This window comes from Cynocephalus volans, chromosome 5, assembly GCF_027409185.1.
Source record: "Cynocephalus volans isolate mCynVol1 chromosome 5, mCynVol1.pri, whole genome shotgun sequence".
Classification (NCBI taxonomy): Eukaryota; Metazoa; Chordata; class Mammalia; order Dermoptera; family Cynocephalidae; genus Cynocephalus; species Cynocephalus volans.
In genome coordinates, this window is record NC_084464.1 from 103,744,245 (window position 1) to 103,771,784 (window position 27,540).

The following is a 27,540-nucleotide window of genomic DNA, read 5'->3' on the forward strand; positions in this document are numbered from 1 at the left end:
CATTGTCTCAGAATTCAAGAAAAAATTTTAGATAAGAACCTAAAAATTAATACTTTTTATCATTAAGCACTCTATTAGGATAAAATAAATTAAGCATACCTGGTGTCCAGACTTTACTTGCTTCAAAACATTTTCATAACATACTTCATCCATGTTATTCAGTTGCTGCATCTTAAAGTTTTTAAAACATGAAAAATATTACATAAAGCAATTATAAACTTTCTAACTACAAATAAAACTTTGCCAATTACAATGCTTTTTCATAACTTTCAGATTAGACTGCAGAAGCAACAAGTGCAATATAAATATCTAACGTGTAACAACCCATAAAAACAAACATAAGGCAATTTAAAAATACAAACAAAATACCTCAGACAATACTTTCAGAGTGCTAACTTTCTAAGACCATCAAGTTTTTAAAAGACAATATCTTCAAGAATAATATACTATGTAGTTACAGATATTTTAGAATAATTTTTAAAGTTCTCTCCGCTTTCCCCAGAGAAACCCATTCTTCAGACTGTTTTTCTTCTATTTCATTCTGTAAACCAAACAGCTTTCCTATATAATTCTCAAAGTTATGAGAACACAACAGGTCAAATATCAAAAGGCATATAGAGCCTAAACCTCAGGAAACATACTATTTCTGTAATATATACGGAAAGGGGCAGCTATTCTTTTACTGAAACATTTTTCAGATTAATTGGAAGTCTAATATAAAATATATGAATTAAGAAACGGTCTCCTTTTCCCTATTAATGATGAGAAAGCTTCTAACCAAAAAGGGGAAGTGGCTAACCTAAAGGAGTAGGCATGTGACTCAGCCTATAGCTCTCTACTTAACATTTATTAAAAGGAATTTAGAGGGGATGAAAAGCATCATGTATATCTAAAATGACTATGGTTTGGATTTTTTGTTTCAATAAGGTAAACACTTTACAATTTTGTAACTCTGATGACTTATAGTGGTTATGTAGGATGAGGTGATCATAGGATAACTTACTCCCCACTAAAGATTTAAAAGACAACCTCACTGTCGCCCGCCAAAAAAAAAAAAAAAAAAAAGAAAAGAAATTCCCAATAACTTTTTCAGTGTACTTTGGGTTGAGTTCTGGCCAAAGCCATTATTTCAAATTAGACATATCACTCTCATCATTTTCACATATTCTTCCCTAACAACTGAATCACATCGTGAGTTTCTGAATAAAACTGAAATACCTACAGGGATTTCTTTTTATAAGAAATGACAAATTAATAACGGGTTATTAAACATATTAAACAACATCTTGAGGAAATGCTTAATGGTTAAGTATATTTCAACCAAGTGTTAAACTAATAAATTTTAATAGGACAAAAAACTATATAACAAACACATGTAATTTATGGTTTACGCTATATAAGACATGTAAAAAACTTAAATTTTACAAAATCTAAACCTTCAAAATAATTATGACAGTTCATCATCTAACACTATTCCTTTCATAATTATAATGTTAACATACTGTGGTGAAAAATACTTTGAGAATTTGATTAGCTTTAAGTAATTTACCAATTTGTATGATGCAAATGAAAGAAACTAAGGTTTAAGATGGCTGATAAGCATATGAAACAATTTTCTTTTCTGTATATCTCTCTGTGATAACCATCTGCTATCATTTAAATTACAAAGCTGAAAACAATCTAAAGCTATAAAGAGTTCTACATCTATCTTAATGATACATTAAAATGAACTAAATAATCAAACATATTACAACATGACTAAAACAAACAAGCATCAAGTAATACTGAAAAGCAGTTGAAATAATTAATGAAGGTTAAAATAGGCGTATCATAACTACTACCATATTGTAAACTATCCTTTTTTGCATAAATCTGAAATGGCTCCCTACAATTTAAAAGATGTCTTACTTTTATGCAATGCAGTTACAGCATATTAACTGTTGTAGTAACAGTCACTTCTGGTTTTTTTAGCTCAATATTTTACTTATAATAGTATAAGGTAAAAATGGCCCTGTCTTACTAATGAAATTGTTTTTAGACAAAACGTAATGTAATACATTAAAAACCAATGCTGACATAATAACACGATTCCATCTTGTGTTCTCTTTTTGTAAAGTCAAAAGGCCCGTGAATATTCCGCTAAAGCTATTTCTTCCACAGAAACATATGTGTTGTTGAACAGAAAGATAAATATTTAAATTTTTAGCAAAGTAAAAGTTTTCTTTCATATTATAAAATAAGTCTAGGGCCAGCTGTGGCTCAATTGGGAGAGTGCGGTGCTGATAACACGAAGGCCATGGGTTCAGATCCCATATAGGGATGGCTGGTTCGCTCACTGGCTGAGTGTGGTGCTGCCAACACCAAGCCAAGGGTTAAGATCCTCTTACCAGTCATCTTTTAAAAAATAATAAAATAAAATAAGTCTCTAATAAGCACCCTAATAGTGCAAACAGTACATGGCAATACTAGAAAAGGAATTAGATAAACAAACTTTTTAAAGCGCTATATAAAATTTTAGAAATGACATTTATATACATAAATATGGTAATTATAATAAAACATTATAAGTTAAATACAGCATCTCTCTTGATAGTTGCTATCATGTAGTTATTTTTCAAATGCATATGAGGTATTATTTATTCTAAATGAACATTACATCAAAATATTTATTACTGGTTTAATTAGAGCTTTCATTATTTAACAAAGTCCTTCAGTCATATCAAAATAACTTCCTGAAACTCTCAATAGCTGAGAATACAAAATATACCGTGAAAATAACAATGCAAATTATTACAAGCAACCTTCTGGAGGACTTATCTACCACAAATAGTTAAGGAATTGTGCTTGATTTTGTCTAGGATGTCATATTTGTAATGCTATTGAAATGGACTTTTAGAGACTAATCCCAAAGAGGTCTTCAACAACACACACACAAAAATATTTTTAGAAAAGACAAGTATAATTATTAAAATGGGTATTTACTTTATTTGCACCTTTAATCCCCAGAAATGTCTGTCCAAGTGGTACTGGTCGAAAACGGCCATCAAAGTAGAAAAGTCCAATGTAGGGATTAACATGTAAAAATGTAGCAACATCGAGGTAGTTGGGTAAGGTTGCAGACAGTCCAAGAATCCTGATCATACTCTGTGTGGATTCAACCTGTATGGGTTATTTTAATTAGAGGTTATTTTAATTAAATATGGGTTATTTAAATTAATTTAACTAAAAAACATTAGCATGTGTCCTATTAATAGGACTTCTGAAAAACTATAGACAAAGGTGAGTTTAGAGGTCAATTGAGAGTCTTATCATGTAAGACTTTGCAGGCCATAATTCACAAGCTTGATTCAATAGATAACAAAACAGAACTTTCTACCCACTATAATTAAAAATACACATGGGAATTTACATTAAATACCTATAAGAACTTTACAGCAATTAAATATATTAAGGTGACAAAAAACTCAGTAAATTTTCAAAACTAAAAATCATATAGGTCATATTCTCTGATTACAATGTAATATACCTAGAAAGATAAAACCAAGAGATGGACAAAATCTTCTATTTACTTGGTAATTAAAATATGTCATTATGATCCCATATGCTGTTATCAACTTCATAGCAGCTTTCTGAGGAAGCTGTTGATAAGTTTGCTTAGTCTAGGAGACTCTATAGGTATAAGCAAAGTACTCCAACGTGAATAATATTAATATGTCCAGAATCATCCATCCATCTGCACTGGCTTAGGATCTAACCTGTAAGAACTGGGGATGTAGAACTGAATAAGACACAGATTCACACATGCAGAGACTATTCGCAGAAGCATAAAGAGGGAAGATTAAAAAAAAAGAGTTCGGTGAAAACTAAAGTACAAATATATACAGCATCTTACCATGTATTTGTTTTCATTAAAGAAATCCTATGGATATCAACAAAAACCCAAACCAAACCCCACCAAAAGCAAAGAATTCTAAATAAGGGGAAACAATCACTGTACCTTTTATTTAGAAACATCCGTCACAACATACGGTAATTATAATGATGATTTTGATTACACTATAATTTTATGTAGTGCGAGTGGTGATTTGAAAAGAGACGAAAGTGAAATCTGGTTTTAATATAGTTATTTAAAAAACAAAAGTTACTGAACATATTTTTAACATCTTTTGATATTAAATATATGGTACCCTGGCAAACAGTACAGACATTTTTCTGGTAAAAACCCATTTTAAAACAATCGTATTTTTAAAATCTAAAAGTATAATTCTATCATTGTTAACATACTTAAGTCTGTGTGAGAAATACTTTATTTGAAATAGAAAAAATTGGAATGTTTATCCTAAGCCAAATCTCAAAGCTCTATATAATATACATATTCACCAAAAAATATTAATTGTTGAAAACTATAAAAATTTAATATTTTTTAATTTCCATTTTATCATTAGCCCAAAGACGAGGCAGTAAACTTTTATGAACTGATGATTTCCTTTATATAAAATCTAAGTTTGGACAAAGTATCTCTATTGAAAGCAAAGTTAGTTAAGGAGACAACTAATACTAACTCAGTGTTGTTAAACACTACAGATTTGGGATTTCTTACACTTTTATCTTTTCCAAATTTCTCCCAATCATGCAAAGTGTGTTTTGAATTTAATCCCTAATACCTCCATGCAATTTCAGATCCTGAACAGAACCTGCACTGCATTGGAACAGCTTCCTACGGCACGGCTACATTAGTTACAAATGTTGAAGTGATCGTGTGAAACACTGCCATCTACTGGGAACATCTGGTAATCACAAGGAACAAATGAAAACAGCTTTTTAATAAAAATAGGTATGAGCACTGCACAAGTACTTTGGAAACATAAGAAGAATCACATAGATCCTTCTGTAACAGAGGTTAAAATCTAGTGAGGAATACAGATGAATACTTATACTATAGCAAGTTGTGAAATTATGAGAAAGGCTATGATAGGTGCTAAAAATGTGCAAAGAAAGGGACTGTGGAGGGAACACAGAAAAGGTGAATTCATTCTGACTGGGGAACAAGGAAACACTTTGTAGAATAAGTGGTACTTGACAGATCCAAAAGAACAGTAGATTTTCACTTGATGGATGTGTAAAATGATAAAGATAGAAGGTGTAACATAATTTGGCATTTATAACCCTTAATCTCACAACCAACAACACATTCTACCTCAAGTAGGATTAGTTTCATCTTCAAAAGAGAGTTAATGGTATTGGAAAGGAAGTAGGGAAAGATCAAATAATTTTGTGTGGCTGGAATCTATGAAAGCTGACAGATATGTAGAAGTTAAAATTAGACAGACACACAGGGCTTTATCCAGCTAGGAAATTTGAACAGTTTTTCTTAAGATAACAAACAGCTAGTCAGCAAAGGTTTACAAGCATTGTAGTACAAAACTATACAATTGGAATTTGGTTACATTATGGAGATGACAATGTGAAGGAAAAATTAATATGTTAAATATACATATTATAAATATATTATATACAATATATTATATATTTATCATATATTAAGATATATTATTGTGTTTATTTAATTGTTACATATAATACATAATAAGCAAACTTGTATAATTGTAGTTTATATCTATAAATTATATATAGAAAATTATGCTATTATACATTTATAAATAATTTACAAAATATTAATAAAATTATAATGACTGCTTACAAATATCATACATGATACATAATACTCTGTGTGTCTGTGTACATGCATAGAGAAAGGATTAATAGCAAGACCAATCTATTTTTTCCCTTTACTGAGGATGCTCAGGAAAGATGTCCTAGGTAAATACACTTGCAAACAGGTGAATGACAGACCTACTGGCAAATGTACTAATAATATTTACTTGTCCTCTAATGTTCTACAGTTGCAGGAAAGTCGTTATCTGTGGAATGCTTTTAGCTGGATAGACATCTCACTAGGTGGCTCACTGCAAATAAATGTGGAACATATGGATTCATGCAGCATGGCTCCCTGAAAAACATCACTAAGCTAATTAAGTATCAGGGTATAAAATCAAAACATGTCATGATCAAAATAGCTCTCTTTTGGTAAATGATTTCCGGCATGCTTCTCTTTGAGATTGAATATATAAAATCTGGGCCAGAGCATATCCATTGCAGCAAGAAAGGACAAGATGGCAGTTTCAGATTTCTCCATGTTTCATCTATGTCTCACACATACCCGAATCTTCAAGTTACTCTTATATTGGATATTAGCTAAAATCTCTGATTTTTGTGCATCTCTTTGAACATTTCAACCCTTTACATTTTATGTATGTGTATATGTATGTGTGTATACCACATGCCTACTTTTTACATTTATGTGATAAAAAGTGGACATGTCTCAAACACCCTCCAATTCCACCTCTACTGTAAGAAACCACTTTTTCAGCTTGCTGCATATTCTTTGATGTATATTTACTTACTCTATGGCAGACTAAAATCAAAATGTAAGAAAAACCTGTTTTGTGTACCACTATATCCATATCACCTAAGAACTATGTGGCTGGCACACAGTAGGTGCTTAATAAATGTTCATTAAATAAATGAATGAATAAAAATATAAATATGTTGCACACGTTTTTCTTTACACAAATGGGATTGTTGCCGTATATACCGGGCAGCTTGCTTTTTCACTGAAGAATATAACATGGATATCTTCTAAGCCCAGTTCACATAGCTCTACCTTATTCTATCTAAAGGCTGCAAAGTAACATTTCATTGTATAAATATACTATAATTTATTAAACCATTTCTTCTATTGTTGAACATTTGGCTGGTTTCTAAAATTATTTTTGTATGAAAAAGAGATTTAATGAATACTGATATTAATGTATTTTTATGTGTTAATACTATTATTTCCATAGGTTAGATTCCCACAAGTAAACACAGGATACATTTTAGTGGATATTTTCAAATTATATTCCATTTTCATTTTTGTCAGTCTGGTAGGAGAGAAATGGCTCATGCTGATTTGGATTCCTTTTAAGCATCTTTTCTGTATTTCTCAGTATTTTTATTTTTACTGTAAAATGCTTTTTCCAGTTTTTTAAAGATTATTTTTCTTATTAGCTTATAAAAACCTATTAAGTATAAATGATATTAAAGATTTATTTTATGTGTTACAGATAATTTCTGTTATTTGTCTCTTATGTTTGAACTTTTTTGTGGAGGTGTCTTCACTGGTCAGAATTTTTTAATATTATATATCCAAATGGGACACAGGTTTCTTTTATAACTTCAGAATTTTGCATGTTGTTTAGATCTTCCCCATGCCAAGGTTATTTAAAAACAAAAACAAAAACAAAAAACCCTCCCATATTTTCTTCAATGCACTGAGAGTTGTCTGATACAATTAAATCATTAATCCATCTAGAATTTTATGGTGGATTCACCATATGAAAAACATACTAACATTTTAAAACTTTTAAAATACAATATATAACTTCCTAAAGTTTCTATCCCCTTTTTTTTATATTAAATTCCCATATTTAAATCTGAACCACAAATATATAGGACATAAAAGAACTGATGTATAACTAGATATTGGGATGGGAAGAGGCAGAACTTGACTATGACTTCCACGGTTTTGGCTTGGTAACCAAGTGGATTTTGATGCCATATATAAGTATATAGGGAAAATGACAGAGTTCTGACAAGCTTAGCAAGAGATGTCTATGAGATATCAAAGTAGAAATATACAACTGAGTTTGAATATACCTGGAAGTCACCCGTGATATATACATATATATGTGCATATACATGTACACATACACATGTTATATTATAGTTAAACTATATAGTTATATTTGTTATACTAGTTATATTATATATAAAGATTTAAGTGACATACATATAGAAGTATTATTTTTCCCAGGGTAAATATTTAGAATAAAAAAGATGGCAAGCGACAGAGTCTTAGAGAAGGTAAACATTTCAAGCAAGAGAGCCTGAGAAAAAGCAGCTGGTAAGTGAAAAAAAATCAAGTGAGTAAAACCAGCCAGGATAGGGTGGCATCATGGAGCCAAAGGGAAAAAAATCTTAAGATTGAGGACATGATGAGTAGTATCAAAAGTTTTAAAAAAATAGGTTTGAGAACTATATCTTGGTAACTGGTGATACTGGTGAAAAGATTTTATTATCTATGTTTGAGCAATGACCAGACTGCAATGGTTGAAAGTCAAAAGGGAAACAGCAAATGTGGATTAATATTTCCAGAAGCAAGGTGGTAAAGAAGAGCTTTATTAAGCAAAAGTTACTGGAGAGGGATAGGTTTAAGAGAAGTTTTTTGGTAAAGATGGGAGGGACTCTGCAATTCTTTTAAGTTGAAGAGACAGTGCCCACGGAGAGTTAAAGACATAAGAGAAAGAAAGAAAAGGGATAGGGTAGGGAAGAGGACACAACAATCACTATTCCTTGAACTTGTTAAGACAAGTGAACAGATATGATGCTGATGGAGAGGGGAGTGGGAAGGAGGAGGGAGGATTTGGTAAAGGGACACGAAAATCAACTATATTGTATATAGATAAAATAAAATTTAATTTAAAAAAGCAAACAAAAAAACTTTAGATGAACAAGGAACAAACTAGAACAATTATAAATAATAAATTTAATAAATAAATGTTAAATTAAAAAAAAAGAAGTGATAACCTACGAAGTGAAAGGAATGGGATCCAAGGCAAAGCAGAAGGGACCTCTGAAAAAAAGATAAAGGGTGTAATGATGGGTATGCTTATGATTGGGGTGGGGGAGGGTTGCACTTTCTTTCTGGGTAGGAAGAGGAAGGGGAAGGCATGAAAATTGAGTAGTTCAAGAATGAAGAACTCTATGTCTGTTCAGTAAAAAGTCCTGTTGTATAAGAATGAGGCATGACAAGATGGGTGCTGTGGACTGAGTGTCCCCCCAAAACTCACTGAAGTTTGATACCCATTATCAAAGGGCTAGGAGGATGGGAAATCTGATTATGGTATTTGAAAAGTGATTAGATTGTGAGGACTTTGCCCTGGTGAACAGATTGATCCATTCACAGAGTAATGGGCATGGTTCCAATGACTTTATAAGGAGAGCAAGTGAGAAGGTCAGCTCACTTGTTTTTGTGATTCTCGACATGAGATTATACCCTGCTTCGCTATAGAGAGCCACCATCAAGAAGGCCCTCACAGGATGTGCCCCTTGGACCATGGACTTCCCAGCCTCCAAAACTGTAAGAAATAAATCTCATTTCTTTATAAATTACCCAGTTTTACGTATTCTGTTATAAGCAACAGAAAATGGACTATTACAGTGAGGAAGAGTGATAGAGGAGGCTGGTGAAGCTTGGAAATGGTCACAGTAGGTAAACAGAAGAAAAGCTGCTTAGAAGACTCTCAAGGATCTGGGCAAATTCAGGGTTTATGAATGTATAGTCTACCGTCTATCAATGTATTCTAATGCTAGTCTACATCACTCTGTAATCTTCTGTACTAGTTATTAGCAGTCTGGCTGGAGGTGTGGACATGGTTCAATTGATTCATTATTGTAATTTTGCCAGGTACTCAGGAGTTAAGTAAGTTAAAGGTATTGACAAGAGGGCAACTGGTTATGGAGTCTTGGCTATTTCAGAAAGAAAATAAAGGCAGAAGACTATGAATAAAAGGCAATAAAAAACGGGGAGTAGAGGAACTAGAGTTTTTGATTAGGCTGAAAAACTGGTGTTCGTCTATTTTCTAAGTATGTAAAATCTACCAGAAAACATCATTTTAACACTCATGAGTATTCCATCTTTTCACTTAGTAAAAAGAAGGACTGACAGAAGATCTCATGAGACTCTTTGCATTGGTGAATTTACCAGTTTCGGTTTGGACTATTTATGTATAACTGAAAAGACCTCAAATTAGAGACAACATGTGCGATTGTGCACACTAGGAAATCATACTTGATTTTATTTACTATATTGAAAAAATATAAATCATGTTCAGATTTTGTGGGGGCAGAGAGAAGTGGATCAAAACAATAACATTCTCTTACATTTTACATTTTAATTCTCCTTAATCGATATTAGACTTAGCTTTGCAACACAGGTTTAGAATGGAAGTTTGCCTGTATTTCTTTTGGTGAACTTAAAGAGATTCCAATAAAATAAGATTTGGAAGAAAGATAGGGGACTTTTAATATGAAAATGAAAAGCTAGGTCTAACCCCAGATAGGATGGCTAAAATCCAAAAGACTATGAACGATAAATGCTGGCGAGGCTGTGGAGAAAAAGGAACTCTCATACATTGTTGGTGGGACTGCAAAATGGTGCAGCCTCTATGGAAAATGGTATGGAGGTTCCTCAAACAATTGCAGACAGATCTACCATACGACCCAGCTATCCCACTGTTGAGAATATACCCAGAGGAATGGAAATCATCAAGTCGAAGGTATACCTGTTTCCCAATGTTTATCGCAGCACTCTTTACAATAGCCAAGAGTTGGAACCAGCCCAAATGCCCATCATCGGATGAGTGGATACGGAAAATGTGGTACATCTACACAATGGAATACTACTCAGCTATAAAAACGAATGAAATACTGCCATTTGCAACAACATGGATGGACCTCGAGAGAATTATATTAAGTGAAACAAGTCAGGCACAGAAAGAGAAATACCACATGTTCTCACTTATTGGTGGGAGCTAAAAATTAATATATAAATTCACACACACACACACACACACACACAAACCGGGGGGGGGGAAGAAGATATAACAACTACAATTATTTGAAGTTGATACGACCAGCAAACAGAAAGGACATTGTTGGGGGGGAGGGGGGGAGGGAGGAGGGAGGGAGGTTTTGGTGATGGGGAGCAATAATCAGCCACAATGTATATCGACAAAATAAAATTAAAAAAAAAAAAAAAGAAAATGAAAAGCTAAAGGTTTCTCCATACTAAAACTATCTTTATCCCCATGAATAATGCACATGAATATTTCTTTTGAATGCTGCATTTTAAGTTTAAATACTTACTCATCCTTCCAAAATAAGCTTATAAATAACTTCCTCTTACCTGCCGTAAGGTACGTGCAACTATGCTCTCTAATACTGGCCCTCTATCTTCATGCAGCAAATGAACTTCATCAAGAATAAGGAGCTTTACAATTTGGGAAAGAGCTACATCTCCAACGCTCTTTCTTGTCACTACATCCCATTTTTCTGGTGTGGTCACAAGCATCTATGAGACAAGAAAAGATAGTCAGATGTGTTTAAAATATCCCACAATGATACCTACTTCACTATACACATAGTCATTTCAAGAGGACACTTCTTTAAGCTGTGATACTAAGCAGTTATTTAAAGCTCACTGAAGGCAGTGTGTAAGTGAATTGTAGTGTGAAGTGTGCAAAATATACAAGTTTTTTTTAAAAAGCACCTTACAATATAAAACAGCAACAATACCATCTTGTAAGGTAGCATATACTGATAATAAAGACTATTTTCACAGAATTTAGCCATTGTACTTCTAGAGTCCATTAACAGACAAAAATGAAATAGATTAAGCAGTGCAAATCTAAGGTGTGAAATACTGCCAATCCAAGCTACTTAGTGAATTTGCTAAAATTAAAATGGCAACGTTGAGATCACATCAACTTTTACAGAAAAGATACCCTATTGGAATTAAATATAAATGAACATATAATAAATTTTGGGATCTAAAATGCTTTGAAACATTCATCATGTATTAACATCTCTTTTATGTTACAATAAATTTAATATGAACTGCTACTTTGAATAAGGACAGATTTAAAATAATCCATGATATATTATCGTAAATATACTGAGATTACTAACAACTCTTTTCATTAAAAGACCTTGGAAAACATGTCCATATGTTTAAAAAATAAAAATAAAAAAGCTATTCTCCAAAACTGTAAATTAATGGCACACTAAAATATAAAATAAAAAAGCTAGCTTATTATTAAGTGTTAGGAGAGCTAAAAAGTACAATATTAAACTATAATAATAAATACATAGCTTGGCTATCTAATCCATCATGAATTTAGAACACTGTGCCAGCACTTTCTTATAATTAACTTTCAGAGATGATAATGTGGTAACAATTAAATTATAAAATCAAATTTTTCAGGCATCAGAAAGCTTCACCACTATATCTTAAAAATTCTTTCTAGCATATTGTTTTCTATACTTTACTTTCAGCACCATAAGAAGTGGCTTCATTTATAGCACCATTTCAACACTTCAATTCCCTGAACTAAAATGGCTAGAAAATAAAGTGTCACATTTGCTTAATGAATTGGAACTCATGCAAGACATTTCCATCTGCTCTTCTATTAGGGCCTGGGTTAACTGTCAATATTTTTACTGTCAATTTCAATTGCTCTCAGTACATGTATATAAAAGTATTACTTGAACTATTCCAACTTTAGCCTGACCACTGAGATGCTCATACACCACCATCATGTAAAATTTAGTGTGTATTTTATAATGTTCATTAATTTGACAGCAAAATCAAAGGACCTAAGACTTGCCAGAACCAATTGTTTGGCAATTCACTTAACCAGTATTATTAAAAACTTTCCTTATATCTATATTTAGTAAAATTACAATACTTAGTTTTCCAGAATTGTTCCATGACTATTTACTTATTCTTTTCCCTAGCTGAAGCGTACCCTTCTTTGAGAAGGGGAAGAAGGGACAAAACAGTAAAACTTCTAATCTAAACTTTGTATAATTTGCATAATCCACTAATTGGACACTACAGCAAACCCTTTATCAAAACACGCCAGAGAAGTAGTGCTTCACTGAATGAGGAATGTCATGCCTGAATCCAACTATTCATAGACTTGTCCCAAATAGAATTCTTTAAATTTTGAGCTAAGCATTACAAAAGAGATCACAAAGCCTCTTGCCAAAGAATGCCTGTCATAGAAATGGGTTTGAGTGTGCATTTTTCATTTTGTATTTTTTTCCACAAACAGCACTGGATTGAACAACACTCCTTAAGAAACTGAAAACGCAAAGGTGTAAGAGGTAGAAAGGACTGTTACTGTATCAGCTAGCTACCAATGACAGGCAGATATTGAGCTCCAGTGTTAGACCTCAGAGCTACAGATCTGGGCTTTCTGGGTTTGCAAGAAAAAATTACATTGTTCTTGATTATATTTTTACTCATATTTTTTTCCTCTTTAAGTAGTTATTGGAGAGAAAAGGACAAAAAAGGGATTAATGTTACTAGAGTAGCTTGATAAAAAACTGAGCCAGAATGATGAGAAAGAAATCAAAATAGTGGTTTGGAGGAAGAGGAAAGACTGAAAAGGGGCAGCAGGGATCATTCTGAGGGGACAGAGTACTTCTATACCTTGTTAGAAAGGAGGTTTAGACATTTGTCAAAACTCACTGAACTATTTAATGTAAACTGACCCTCAATTTTTAAAAATTTAAAAAAGAGAGAGTCCTAAGAGATAAGTTAATCAAATGCATTCTTTGGATTTTGACTAAAACAAACAGCTATTTTTTTTTTTTTTTTAAAGAGGGTTCATATCCCCATACAGGCCAGCCACCAAAAAGAGAAAAAAAGAGGCAACTGGGGAAACAAAGACTAGCTAGATATTAGATGACATTAAAAAAACATTGTTAACATTATTTAGTGTGATAAAGTATTGTGAATTTTTTTCAAAGAAGTTCTTAATCTTTTAGAGATACACTTCAATTTATAAATGAAAAATTTAAAAACTTTAAAGCTGAAAACCAGTAGTTAAAAGCAATATTTCTTGTTTATGGTGGGGAAAAAAACTAGATTGCCACCCTCATATACAATACAGAACCGAATACCAATGTTTAAGAATAGTAAGCATTAACATTTTATATATCTACTTAATGATTCTGTCATTTACTTATTTATTTTCAATGCTGAGGCTGCAATTTACAGATGTCTTCTGTAAAATTAACTTATTGCTTCCACCTTCCCAGGCTGGTAGGCTCCAAATCTCCAGCTTTCTCAGTTTTTAACATGTGCAAACACACACACACACACACTTTCAGGTCCTCATGACATCCTTGAACTGTCTCTCAAATTCCACCTCCACACATCAAACTATCCTACTGGGGACTGTGAAATAAATCTCCCAGCCTAAAGTTAGTATGTAAAAGTCTTGCTCAAAGCATTCAAAACCTTTCTTCTGAAAACCTGCAACTCTTCAGTTTGTATTTGGTCTCCAAGATTTTTACACTTTTTACCCTATTCTCAAAAGCATTCTAGGCCTGTCAACATTCCCCAAACACAGCCCTCCTTTGAAATTAAAGTGCCTTTGTTTATACTTTCCTCAACACTAGTACATGGTTCTCTAAAACTTTACAAATAAAATTCTACCTATCATTCGAAGTCCAAATCAAATTGCTACATTCACATCAATAAACATTTCTCAATTTGTCTCAACAAACATAAGTCCCTTTCTCCACTGTCTTCCTATAACACTTTGTCTCACTGTTGGATACAAGATTATTCTGCCTAATATTCTGGTGATGGGTGAACATACTATATTTCTTCTATTTGATTATAAGTCAAGAGAAGTATAAAAGCAAGTTTTTCTGTCCTAAAGATATAAATCTGCAATTAGAACACTATTCTCCGTGAGTCAGAAGTCAACAACCAAAGTGTCTGAGAATACATAAATTTACAAATGCAATATGAGTTTGTTAACAAACAGTAAGATGTGTGCATAAATGCTAATATAATAAATAACCACGCTATAGTATGTAATAATGAGTAAACCCATGAGCTCACAGCTGACTGAAAATCATGAATACATTTTTTTTCATATTTACAAAAAACCACAAGAAAGAATAGATATATATATAGAGAGAGAGAGAGAAAGAAAGAGAGAGAAAAAAGTGATACCACTACATAACTACCATAAAAGTTAAAATGAAAGACAAAATACCACATGTTGAGAAAGAATGTGGAGAAACTGGAACTCTCATAAAACAAGGATGGGAATATAAACTTATGCAACCACTTAAAAAACTTGCTTAGCAACATCTACTAAAGTTGAACAAATGCATGCCATTTGACTCAGCAATTCCATTCCTAGTATATTATATATTCAACAGAAATGCACACATATGTGAACCCAAAGATGTGTATAAGGATTTTCATAGCTCTGTAATTTATAATACTCCAAAACTGGAAATAAACCAAATGTCCATCAATAATAAAAAGGATAAATTACTAGTAACATATTTATACAATGGAATACTATACAATGAAAATGAACAAACTACTAAATTTTATGTAACAAAATGAAAAAAATCTCAAAATCCTAATGTTAAGTGAAAGAATTCAGGCACATAGTATATAATTTCATTTACATAAAGTTTTAAAACAGGTGAAACTAATGTAAGGTTTTAAAAGCTAAGACAGTAGTTACCTCTGAGAAGGAAGAAGAGGGTAGCAGAAGAGGGGAATGAAGAGATTCTTAAGTGCTGGTAATATTCTATATTTTGAGCTGGGTGGTGGTTATATTAGTGTATTCATTTTTAGAAAATCTATCTATCTGTTCACTTAATACTTTTGCATTTTTTTGCATATTTTATTTCAATAACAGTATCTGTGTACACAAATGCTATTATAATGATATATAACTTATTGAAAAACATAATGTAACTTAAAGGACAATGTAGAACACTTGAGCTAGACAGCTAAAAGGTGAATAAGGGCTTTACCGCCAACAACTTCTAAATTTAGGTCAATTTCCTGCCCATTTCTCAATCTTCCTCTCAAAGACCCCCATAAGCACCAAAAGGAAAAAAATAAGAAAGTACAAATATTTATGGGAAATCTTTGAAACAGGAAGTGAAATAAGAAAACATTTATTAAGCTACATAATTCCCATACTTCCTTAATATTATTTCTGCTGTTCCTCGCTATTACAAAAAAAGAATTTGTTCTTATCTTTTCAGATTTCTCACACAAACTTTGAATCACTTTAAGGCATAAAATTACACATGAATTTATTAGCTTTTTCTCCTGTTGATTACTGTTTGCAATTCCTTGTTATTACAAACATACAAACAGCAAAGGAATGAACTTCAAGGTGAAGAGTGGGTCTTTCATGTCTAGTCCAAAAATCTCATTTTATTGATAAACCCCCCAAAATAAAAAGTGACTTTCTAAAGGTTCTGCAACTAGTTAGTGGGAGAAGTAGGGGTATCCTATAAGACTCTGCATTTACTCTGCACATAAGACCTGCACTCCTCATAAAAAATCAAAGATCACAAATTACCAGGTGCAGAGCCATTCCAGAAGAGCTAGCTTCTCATCCATTTTCTGACTAAAATCTCTTTTAACTCTCTCCTTTCCCACCCTCTCACTCAGCAGTTTTTTTCTGGGGCCCAACACAGAGACGCATCCATAGCTGGGGATGGCTTATGATAAATCTTACACCCTATGTTTATGGGGCATATGTTAATGTTTAGGGAAGAGTGTTCACTAGGCAATAGTATAAATGTACCAGGAAAAGTCATGCCAACTCAACCTCACTTTCATTTCAGATTGAGACAATGAGAAGACAGATGAGGAGTAAACACTAGATACAATCTATAATGGTTTTCAGTAAGATTACTGACAAAACCACTCATGATATCATTAAGACTAAGAAGGTCAGGGCTGGCTGACAATACAATTATGAGATTTCTGAACAATCTTCCTCAAAGACTTTTACTTAAAAAACCAAGAGCAAAAACTAAACTAAACTAAAATAGCCATTATTTTAAAAGAAAGGAGCTGGTGGGGGGTGGGGGGAATAAGAGGTAATGAGTAGAGAAATTGTGAGAAAAAGGGAGATGAAGGAGAGAGAGAGGATGTGTATGTGCACAGAGGAATAAGGCATTTTATGGAAAGGTCTTCAACCTCTTGAACAAACTCCTAAAATCTGACAAACTGAATGTGTGTTGAAAGCTATGCTTCATATTGTCTATAATGAATAACTAGTTAGCCAATGATAACACCCCATTCCTTAAAACCTTTAAATTTCAATAAATTAATTCATTACATATCAAATATAGTCTTAAATTTTTTACTATTGGCAATACATATCTGGCCTAAGACACAGAGAAATGTGTATGATGCCTAAAAGAAATCTGCTGTGCGTCTAACTAACCCAGCTACATCTATGGTCTGTTACGTAGGTCATATTGATATCATACCGAATTTTAAACATTTAAACAAAATCATTTCCACTGTCAGAGTAGTTTGTTTCTTTGCTGCACACGGCTATAAATTTTAAAATTTTAAATAAAAAAGAATACATGAAATTTTAAAAATAAAAGTAGACTTTCTTGCCTTTATAATATTTAAAATTAATTTTGAAGATTTTGATACTTATGCTGTAGAAAATTAGGAAAAATTATTTAAACTAATTTTATAAATAACTTTTTAAAAACTGGAATAACAACATATAAAAACATATTACTATATTTCATCAAATCTCAGGAGCCACTGATTATAAGCTACACCATTATTTTATGTGTCACTAAGAAGGTAACAAAAAATGGTACACATTTATGTAGTATTTACTAAATACCTGATACTACATAAGCACCATTTAATTTAATCCCTATGCCAACTCTATTTGGGAAGTTCTTTTATCTTCATGGGAAAATTGGAGCTTACGTAGGGCAAGGAATCTGCTGAATATCATTTATATGGTCAGTGATAGAATAAATATATAAATCTGGATACCCAGATATGGAGATTCTAAAGCTCTCACTTGAAGACTCCACATTAGGCAAATATTGATCTCTGTATCAGTTAACAATTTTTGATTGTAAGCAACAGAAACTGGGTATGGCTAATAAAAACAGAAACTGAATTATCAGAAAGATATGGGGATAAATATAAAGGAAGGCTTGAGAACCAGAGAATTCCTGGCATCTAAGTTGGAGAAATTGTTGGACAGTGTCTCTGGCTACTACCATAACTATGAATCCACTCCACACTTTTTCAGTCTTTTGTTAGCTATTGACAAGTATCAGAGAAGGAGAACACAGTTGTCCAAGCTTGGGCTATCTTCCCATAATTTAGTTGTGGATGGGCAGTGTACCATGCTTGATAGTTCTTTCAAACTGTATCCAATGGTGGGATGCAAGTAACACCCAAAGCAAATAGCATTCCCTTTAGTATAAGAAGAGAGAATGGATGGTACAAAAGAAAACATCAAATGACTGTTATAAAGTCTTTGTTGGAGGGACCCTTTTTAAAGACAACAAAGTTAGACAAAGTCAGAATAGGAGGAGGCAGATTTAAATTGGAACAAAAAGGTATGGTACGTTTTAGACCTAAGTCTTTATGCCACATCAACTTACCAACACATCACAAATACAGCCCTTCTGCCACAGTCCTGATTGTTTTGTCCCTCACTTAATGCTGTGGTTTTGTCTTCTTGTCTATGCTTGAATATCACAGCAGGTATAACTATCTTAATAAAATATCCAGTACGTTTAAAAAAAATGGTATAAAATGCATTTTGATAATATGTCTTACAATTAACAAAATACAGTATATTTAGTTGATAGTGTTAGGGATCTAGTAACTTAAGCTAAAAAGCAATATTCAAGAATACTTGCTTAATACATCTTCTGTGGTAAACACAGCCTGGAATTGTTACAAATCACATTCTAACACTATAGGTGTAGACCTGGCAACAGCTGGCAGGATTTAAGAAGTCCATCTTCCTTTTTAAAATACATAATCATAGACCTAGTTAATCAATACATTTATCAATTACACAAATGTTTTAATTAAAAAATTAAATCTAAAATGTCACATGGTTTGGATTCCAAAGACATACATGTAATTAGTTATACTTACCTCTGATATGCAAACGTTAGTTTTGATTGATGGCAACAGCCCCCATAATGGAATCTGATGGCTTGCAGATTATCCCTGTCCCTTGGGACACTAAAAAAAATCATTTAGTTCCAACTACTTCCTTTTCTACATTTTTTATGTTCCATCCTCTCCCACCAATTCACATGCATGAGTGCACACTCACACATGTAAAGAACAAAGTCCTCTCAAGTATCTAGTTATATTTATGTCAAGGATGGCAGATTTCAATTATAAAGTAAAACATAAAAATCAACTGGAAAATCTTCAAGTACAAAAGTGTTCGTACAGCATATTGTTTATTGAAAAATACAGATACAGTAAAGCTAAAGCATAAAGAATGTCAACCTGAAATGTATCTTGGCATTTTTAGATTAGAAAAAAAACTTTATGATACTGTTTTTAGCTTACATTTCATATGTTAACATTTACTAAATAAAGAAAATATAATGTAATAAGAAATTCTAAAACTTCTCAAGGGGCAGAGCAAAGAATGCCGGGAATAAGCGAGAGAAAGCTCCATATTCAAAATTGGACATTTAATAAAATACTTTCTAGACTACATATGTTTACATCTGGAGTAGAATTCTCTTTACAGTTCTTTCTGTTGATTAAAAACATTTTGCATCAACCCTAGAATATGAGTCTAGCCTCATTAGCATAAGTTTGTAAAGGACACAATGCTTGGTTACCCTGAAACTTAACTAATCACACATAATTAAGAAAAACACAAAATTGTTTATATTTCTATGGGTCACAAAACATAAAGACCTTGCTCTCATTATTCTAACTCCTTGTCTGTAATATCCCATGATTTCATTCCATTAAAATCTCATAGAGCAGGCATCTGCTGCAACTTACAATAATGCCTGTTCTCACTCATAAAGACAGGTTGTTGATGACATGTGACTAATTTGTGGTAGCAACTAGTCCTGCAGCGAATCCTAATCTGAAAAACTGAATATGGCTCATAGGGAACAAGTTTCCTTGGGCTTTGCAAAGTTGCATTTTTCAAATCATACTGGTTTATGTGCTCTTTGAAAGCAGAAAAAAAAAAACAACAAAAAAAACCAGAAACAGAAAGCCCCTCTCATTTGACATTTGACAGTCACTATCTCTCACCTACCACATTTGCAAAGCCAGTTTGAGGATCAATCTCTTACTAAAATTAAGCACTTTAAAATGTCATATTATAATGTCAAACTACTACACCTCAAATACAGAACTAAATAAACATTCTGCAGCTCTTCACAAAAATGACTGAAAATAATACCATTTCATCTCTTCAAAGTAACTCCAGATATTCAATATTAAGATGTTATATTTACTCAAGAACAATTAATCTAAAGCTTATTTGTTGTCTACTTTTGGGAAGGAGACATAGAGAAAGGAAGGAGTCTAAAATCTTATCAACAGATTATAACAGGATAAAAGCTCCAGAAAATGATGACAATTAAGGAAATAGATGTTTTTGTAGTTCCTTATTATTCTCCTATTTCAGTTATTTGATTCATTTCTATTTTACTTAGAAAAAGAACAAAGACAGGACATGTCTGCGATTTAATCACAATTTAGGGTTATCCATGGGGAGCTTCCTGATAAAAGTTTGTGACTGACTCAGTGTCCTCCGACATATGTCTGTAGTTAGGAATACAAAGATAACTAGAACTTTTCAAGTTTATACTTTAAAAAGAAAACATAGCAAAGCAGAGGAAAAATATGGCCTAAACTCTCTGTCACACAACGTTATGAAATGCAATGGTCATCTATGAGGGCAGCTGTCCCAGCTCAAGCAGCTGCCACTGCCTCTGCTTATACTCCAGCATCCAAACTACTTCTATAGCATGAATATTACTATGGTGTGAAGCCAAGTAAAATTATACATTTTCCTGCATTTTTTTCTTCCACTCCCCTCCACTTCCTATAATCTAACAAACCTATAATACTGAAAAAGTAACCAAACAATAATTATTTGTTACTGGTTTTGAAGTGGCTTAACAGTAACTCACATACACTAAAATTAGGGCTGTGGGGAAAACATAATAATTTAGTCAGGCCCCCTCATCTCAGGTCTAGTTGGGGGTGGTGCAGCACATTCCTTGTAAACAAGTTGTGTGTGGGTGGAATTAGTGCACATGCATGCCCATGTATCTCTTTAGTTGGTTGCTACTAAGTGTTTTTTACAGAGTTTGTGAAGCAGCTGCTGGTCTGCAGAGAGCTCGTGTCTAAAAACAGAGCATGTTTACTTTGCTGGCAGCTGCTCAGTTTTTTCTTTGGACTTTGCCAGTAGCATTTGTGTTTCTGAGTTTCTCTTCCGATTGCATAGCTCTTAGATGTGTGTGTGCTGAATAAAGCTTACTAGTCCTTCAACGAAGGCTCCAAGGATCTTTTTTCCGGTTACCTAGCTCATAGACCTGCGTGTGAAGGGTTTGTGACCCAGTCTGACCAACGGGCTTGAGAGGTCTGTGAGCCCAGACCCAGCCCTAGTACTACAAGGGCTTCAGAAAGTGATAACAAAGGAGAAAAGCAAATATGCCCAAAGGATTAGCCTGTATACAAGGGTATTTTTAAATGTTCATAGAAAGATTCATGTTACCTTTTAACTCTATTTTTCCATGAACTTTATGATGTACCCTTATAGTATCTGTGATTAAGTGTATAACCTGGCTCTAAGCTTTCTTGGCACCTAACTGAAAAAGAAAAACTGGCACATGGCTCCAAATAGAGACAAAACAGACCCTCAATAAAAAGAATTATTCTGGCATCAAACTTTAAGAGTAGTTTCTTCCATAGGACACCATTCTAGAGACTAATTAGGCAACATGCTTACTGAGTGAACATCTTCAACACTTTTGGAACAAATGTAACAGCAATCTCATGAGAACTGCTTATAGCTCCTTCAGATAAAATCAAAAGACCCGGCATTAAAACCCAATGTCTTGAAAGCAATTTTGTTGGTTAATTATTTTTTAAACTAGAAAAATGCATGCTTTTGTAAAGCATTCAAATCACAAGGAAAGATGTAATATGAACCTTCTTCCATGCCCTCCCCACTTTTTCTCCTCCGCTAACGTAACCACTGTTTATTATATATCCTTTTAAAAAAGAACAAAAACCTGCACATATATGGATATATTTACACAAATGGGACACAAGTACGATATTCTCATATCACGATAGAAATTCTTATAGGAGCAATAATGCTGTAATCAAAGGAATTTATCCAATTTGACACAAATGATCTTTTTTCTTCTTTTTCTTTGGGGGTAGGGGTCGTGATTGGGGGGCAAGGAAGCTTTTATAACCATCCATTAAGTAAACAGACTTGGGCAGGAGGAGGAAAACTTGCTATCACCACATGTTAATTATAAAGGGGATTCTCATTACTTGAAGCACGATTATAAAAACACTGAAGATTAGATAGGCACTATGTATTTATATTATCTTCCTTAAATATAATTAATTTGTTAGAACAAAGTTTATGACAGGACATGAATATCAGACATTTCAACAAGACTCTCAAGCAGAGAACTTGATGCATTTTTTATTAACTATGGAAATATGATGTAGCTATTATAATACAAACTACAGAATCAGAATGAGTGGCTTGAGAACTCACCATGGTACTTACTAGCAGTGTGACCTCGGACAACTTACATAAACTCTCCCTGCCTCAATTTCCTCATCTATAAAACAGGGATAAGCACAGTACCTACCTTTTAGGTTTCTTGTGAGGATTAAGTGAATTAACCCATAAAAAAAGATTGTAGCACCAGGCACAAAATAAGCTCATATTAAGTGTTTGCTATTATTACTATTGCCCCCACCCCTACTGCCACTACTATTACTACTACTCTGGCCAATTAATAACTGGTTAAGAGCTCCAATCAAACAACTGGGTACTATATCAGGAAAAGAATGAAATCATAAACACGATGGTAGCCCGAACTGTCAACCCTGGCTTAATTACAAAATAAACATCCACGTAACAAAACAAATTAACCTTCTCTGCCATATTAGTTGATGCTAGAAAAAGACGTAACACAAAATATCATCCTTTACTTCTTCTAGTTAATATGTCTTTATTTCTGAGACAAAACTGACTGATATGAGAACCATCATCTCTAATCCAGTTAATCAGAATAAAATCATAGTACAAGGCATAAAGGCTCTTGGTTAATCCACCTAAAATCAGTATAAAAACATTGTGTTATATGCAAAAGGGGATGGTTCTACTAAGAGTCACCTTTTTTTATTTGAATGCCATTTAATTCTCAGCAAAGGTCGAAGCATATGAGAAGGCTCAGAATACCAGTGTATGTAATAAGAAAATACTCTCCAAGTGATTCTAATATTGTAACTTAAGAACACTTGGCTAAATCTGACAAATTTTCAGGATCCCAAGACTCCAATATCCATTATCTTCTCAGTTTACTAAATTGTTTGTAACTATACCACCCAGGTTTCATTTAAGCAAAGCACTCACCAAAATGATTTTACAACACTATCGGCAATAGTTGGAAGCTGGAGTTACACTGTAGGTTTGCCTGCATGGGGTACTTTCATTATCTTTAACTACTGATTTATCATGGAGAAATAGCTTTGTATTTTAATTAGTATGCTTAACTGCTCGTGATGTCTAACATCTTATTTTTTGAAATATTGTATTCTTCCCAGTTGGGAAGAGCCTATTGTTATATTTAGTATTTATATTATCAATTTGCATAAATTCTAGCTTTAACAGAGATGATAAGCATAACTAGTGGAGCCATATTGGATGGTAAATTTGGCAATATTTATCAAATTTAAATGCACAAACCCTAGGTCCAGAAATCTCACTTTCAGAACTCTATCCTAGAAAAAAAGCACAGACACAGATGGAATCTATAAGGTTTTTTTTTTTTGAAGGCAATAAGGCAGATCGATACATACTGACATTAGTGAAAAAGGTAAAGTAATACGCATTTTATACAAACACATGTACACATAAAATATGATCCCACTTTTATTAAACTAAAACAAAATGAGATATACATTTTAGGACTATTTCTCTATATTCCTCAGCTCCTGAGCTTAAATGTTTAGGAGGCCTTTCTTAAACCACAATACCCTATTAATACTTCGTATTCATATGCTTCTGTGGTATCTCCATGCCCATATTTTCTATCTTGGCATTTATTACACTATATTGCTTGCTTAAATATTTGTCTTCCTCAACAGACCCACAAGCACAAGAAAGGCAAGGTCAGCAACTCTCGTTAGCTGCTGTATCCACAATGCCTTGAAGTGGTCGACACTGAACACATTCAATAACTGTTGATAAACTGTATTTTTTTTTTTTTTGCAGATAATAATTATTAATCTCACAACATTGGTGGTAATTATTCTTGCCTAATGAGAAAATAGATCAAAGTATTTCTGTATTTAATAGTAGGATTTATACAACCTATGTTCTATTATGTACATATTTAGGTTTAAAAAGTTTGTTTTAGGGCCGAACCCATGGCTCACTCGGGAGAGTGCGGTGCTGGGAGCGCTGAGGCCGCAGGTTCGGATCCTATATAGGGGTGGCCGGTGCACTCATTGGCTGAGAGCGGTGCAGGCGACACCAAGCCAAGTGTTCTGATCCCCTTACTGGTCACACACACACTCAAAAAGTTCGTTTTAAGACACTATAGCATAATAGGTTTTGTGAATTAGCCACAAGAATGTTCTCCTCCCTAATATGTTCCCCTACACTTAGCAAACAGAAAAGTCTAAATGAGTATAAAAGTAAAGAGGCCCATTTACTGAGTCCTAGAGAAAGGCACTGGTACCCCCACTTCCCAGCCATTAGCCTCAGAGGGTAACACTCACAGGGTCTGGATATTATTTCCCTTAGGATGAATGTTGTTGAGGAAAGGTGGGATCTTAATCCTGGATCTAAGGTAAATTAAGTGGTCTGGATATGGATACTCATTTGTTTCATGAAAGGCAAAGTTGTATCTCAGGGTATCATTCGAAGAGGAATATATAATTTAAACATCCTATAATCAGGACTCACAGATTTCTATAATGCTCCTGCACTGCTACCTCCCCCTTCCCATCTTCCCTCCTCCCTCCCCTGCCTTAGGCCTTTCCCATCAGAACAGGCCAACTTTTCACTTCTTTACCTTCCACAAGGCAACAGCTGAGGTGTCCAGGCTTAATTTCCTCAAAAGCACAAAAGAGGAGTAGGGAGCCCTAAAAACATGAATTCAAACCTTGTATTTCTATAAACAAAATTTATTGACACCTCTAAACTAACTATACTTACAGGCATGTCGTATCAACACACTCGCTATCTCTGATATATTGTGAATGTTTAATAAAAACACAATACCTCTCAGTCATGCATTGATCAAACATTTATTATACATCTACTAGTATAAATGCTCTTCAATATAAGATGAATAAGATACCAGTCTCCTTCAATATAAGATGAATAAGATACCAGTACCTACATATCATAGGATTATAATGAAAATGAAACACATTAATACACATAAAATGTTTAGAATAATGCCTGACATATAAGGATCAACTATATTTGCTAACATCATCATCATCATCATCATCATGAACATGTTCCTCCTCCTCTTTCTCCTCCTGAATGTGCCAGGCACTATGCACTCAGGGTGAAATGGTACACAGGTACTGATATTCAACTCTGTACCCCATAGATATGTATAATCAATTACATTTCAATAAAAAAAAATAAACAGTTGACCAAACAAAAAAAGAAGCAAGTTATTTTATTAAATTCTAATTTCAGTAAAATAAAAAATAAAATGATTTTAAAAAAAAGAAATGGTGAAGTAAGATAAAGGCAGATGGCCTTTGATCTCATAGGGCTTACACTATAGTGGGAGTGGAGTGGCAAAGTGCATTGCTCAAACTGTAAAATACAAAATTTTACTTGTGATAAGTTACTTAGGACAAGTTATACAGTGTTATGACAAGTTATAATAGGATAACTTGACCTAACCAAAGAAATCAAAAAGGGATTTATTGATAAAGTAACATTTGAGGTAAGATCTGAAGATAAAAGGGAATTAATTCAGTGAAGAAGGAAAAAGAGTGTTACAGGCACAAGCAGAGCATGTGCAAAGAGCATGTGGGAAAAAACATAGCAGGAGAGATTTAAGACAGGCAGAGTGTGTGGCTGGAGCAAAGAGAATGAAAGGACTGGTAGAAATGAGATACAAAGGGTCAGATGACTTGCAGTCTTTTACCACTTCCAGGAATTGTGCTTTTCACTCCTTACAGTAGCCTAAAAGACTATGAGTGGCTTTTTTTTTTGTAATTGTTGCTTTTGATGGGATGGAATATGGGAATGAAACTGATCAGACTACATTCCTGGCTACCTATGGGTAAAGGACTGGAGGAGCAGACTGGAGTAAGGTATCCCAGTTAGGAGAATATGGAATTAATCAAGCTATGATAGAAATAACAGAGGCTCAGAAAAGTAGAATGTGCTAGTGAAGATGGGAAGGATGTGGATGATTCTGAGAAATATTTAGGAGATAAAATCAACAGGTATTGGTGTTAGATTAACTATATTTAAATACATAAAAATTAGCTTACTACACAGATATCTTTCCATAATAATATTACTTGCAGTTAATCTTGCCCATTTGTGTATGCCAATGTTTGTGTTTATAGAATGATTTTAATATATATTTTTGTCAGCTTTCCTTGAGCTTTCCATAGAATGACATGCTATGTTTTTCCTCAATTTTCTATTAATATTTTCATTTTGCTCTCTATTAAATCTAAGTATTATATTTAAACACTTGATTCAAATTTATTTTTGTAATTGTCAAGAGAAGGATTTAGTAAAACATTTTACATACTATAAATGAAATAAAAAAATCAAAATAAAAAAATAAAAAAATAAATACATAAAAATTAAATATAATATTTTGGATTACTTTATTTAAATTAAATATAAAAATTAAATATAATATTAAATATATATAAAAATTAAATTACATATAAACTTTACCCAAGGAGAAGTAATATAAAAACATATTCTGTAGAAAATTCCCCCATATGTCAGATATTTTACTTCTTGTTACCAACCTCCTTGTTCAGGATGAGATAACCACATATGAAACATTAAGAAATACTCAATACAGTTAAGATTACCCTCTGACAAAAGTTTTCTAACTTGACTTGAAAATGTAATGGAAGAAAATAAAGGTTGGTTAGCCTTTTCATCTTTTCCACGTCATTAAATACCACCACATTTACTTATGTGTCAAACTCCTATTTATAGGTTCAAACCCAGTGGCTGCAGGGTAACAATTAATAGAAAAAACACAGACATAAAAGAATGCAAGAAGTTGAGACTTATTATTTAGCAACAATAATTATCCTTTCAAAAATTTTAAATATTTAGTAGATTTCATTAGACAGACTTTGAAACAAAGAAAAACATCACTCATGTTCAGGGTTCTGCAATTACAAAAGACCATGGAGATAACCTACCCTTCACTTTTTAACATATGTTGTATTTCTGAGGAAGATAAGTAATTTTTCAAAATGCTCAGTTGAGTGCAACCATATAACCCCAAGGTCACAAGTTCGGATCCCCATACTGGCCAGCTGCCAAA

At 33.1% G+C, this 27,540-nt stretch overlaps 1 protein-coding gene across 4 annotated transcripts in view; it reads right to left on the reverse strand.

Annotated features, from left to right (window-relative positions):
- The window catches only part of ASCC3 (activating signal cointegrator 1 complex subunit 3), a 393,541-nt gene that overhangs the window by 225,266 nt on the left and 140,735 nt on the right, over positions 1-27,540 (reverse strand). For 3 of the 4 annotated variants that reach the window (XM_063096829.1, XM_063096826.1, XM_063096827.1), the window contains 3 exons: positions 11,069-11,233; positions 2,983-3,159; positions 100-171 (listed from right to left, as the gene is read on the reverse strand). In XM_063096829.1, coding sequence (XP_062952899.1) covers positions 100-171; positions 2,983-3,159; positions 11,069-11,233 — 414 coding nt within the window. The remainder of the gene's footprint in view (positions 1-99; positions 172-2,982; positions 3,160-11,068; positions 11,234-27,540) is intronic. The other variant, XM_063096828.1, reaches the window with a different exon arrangement.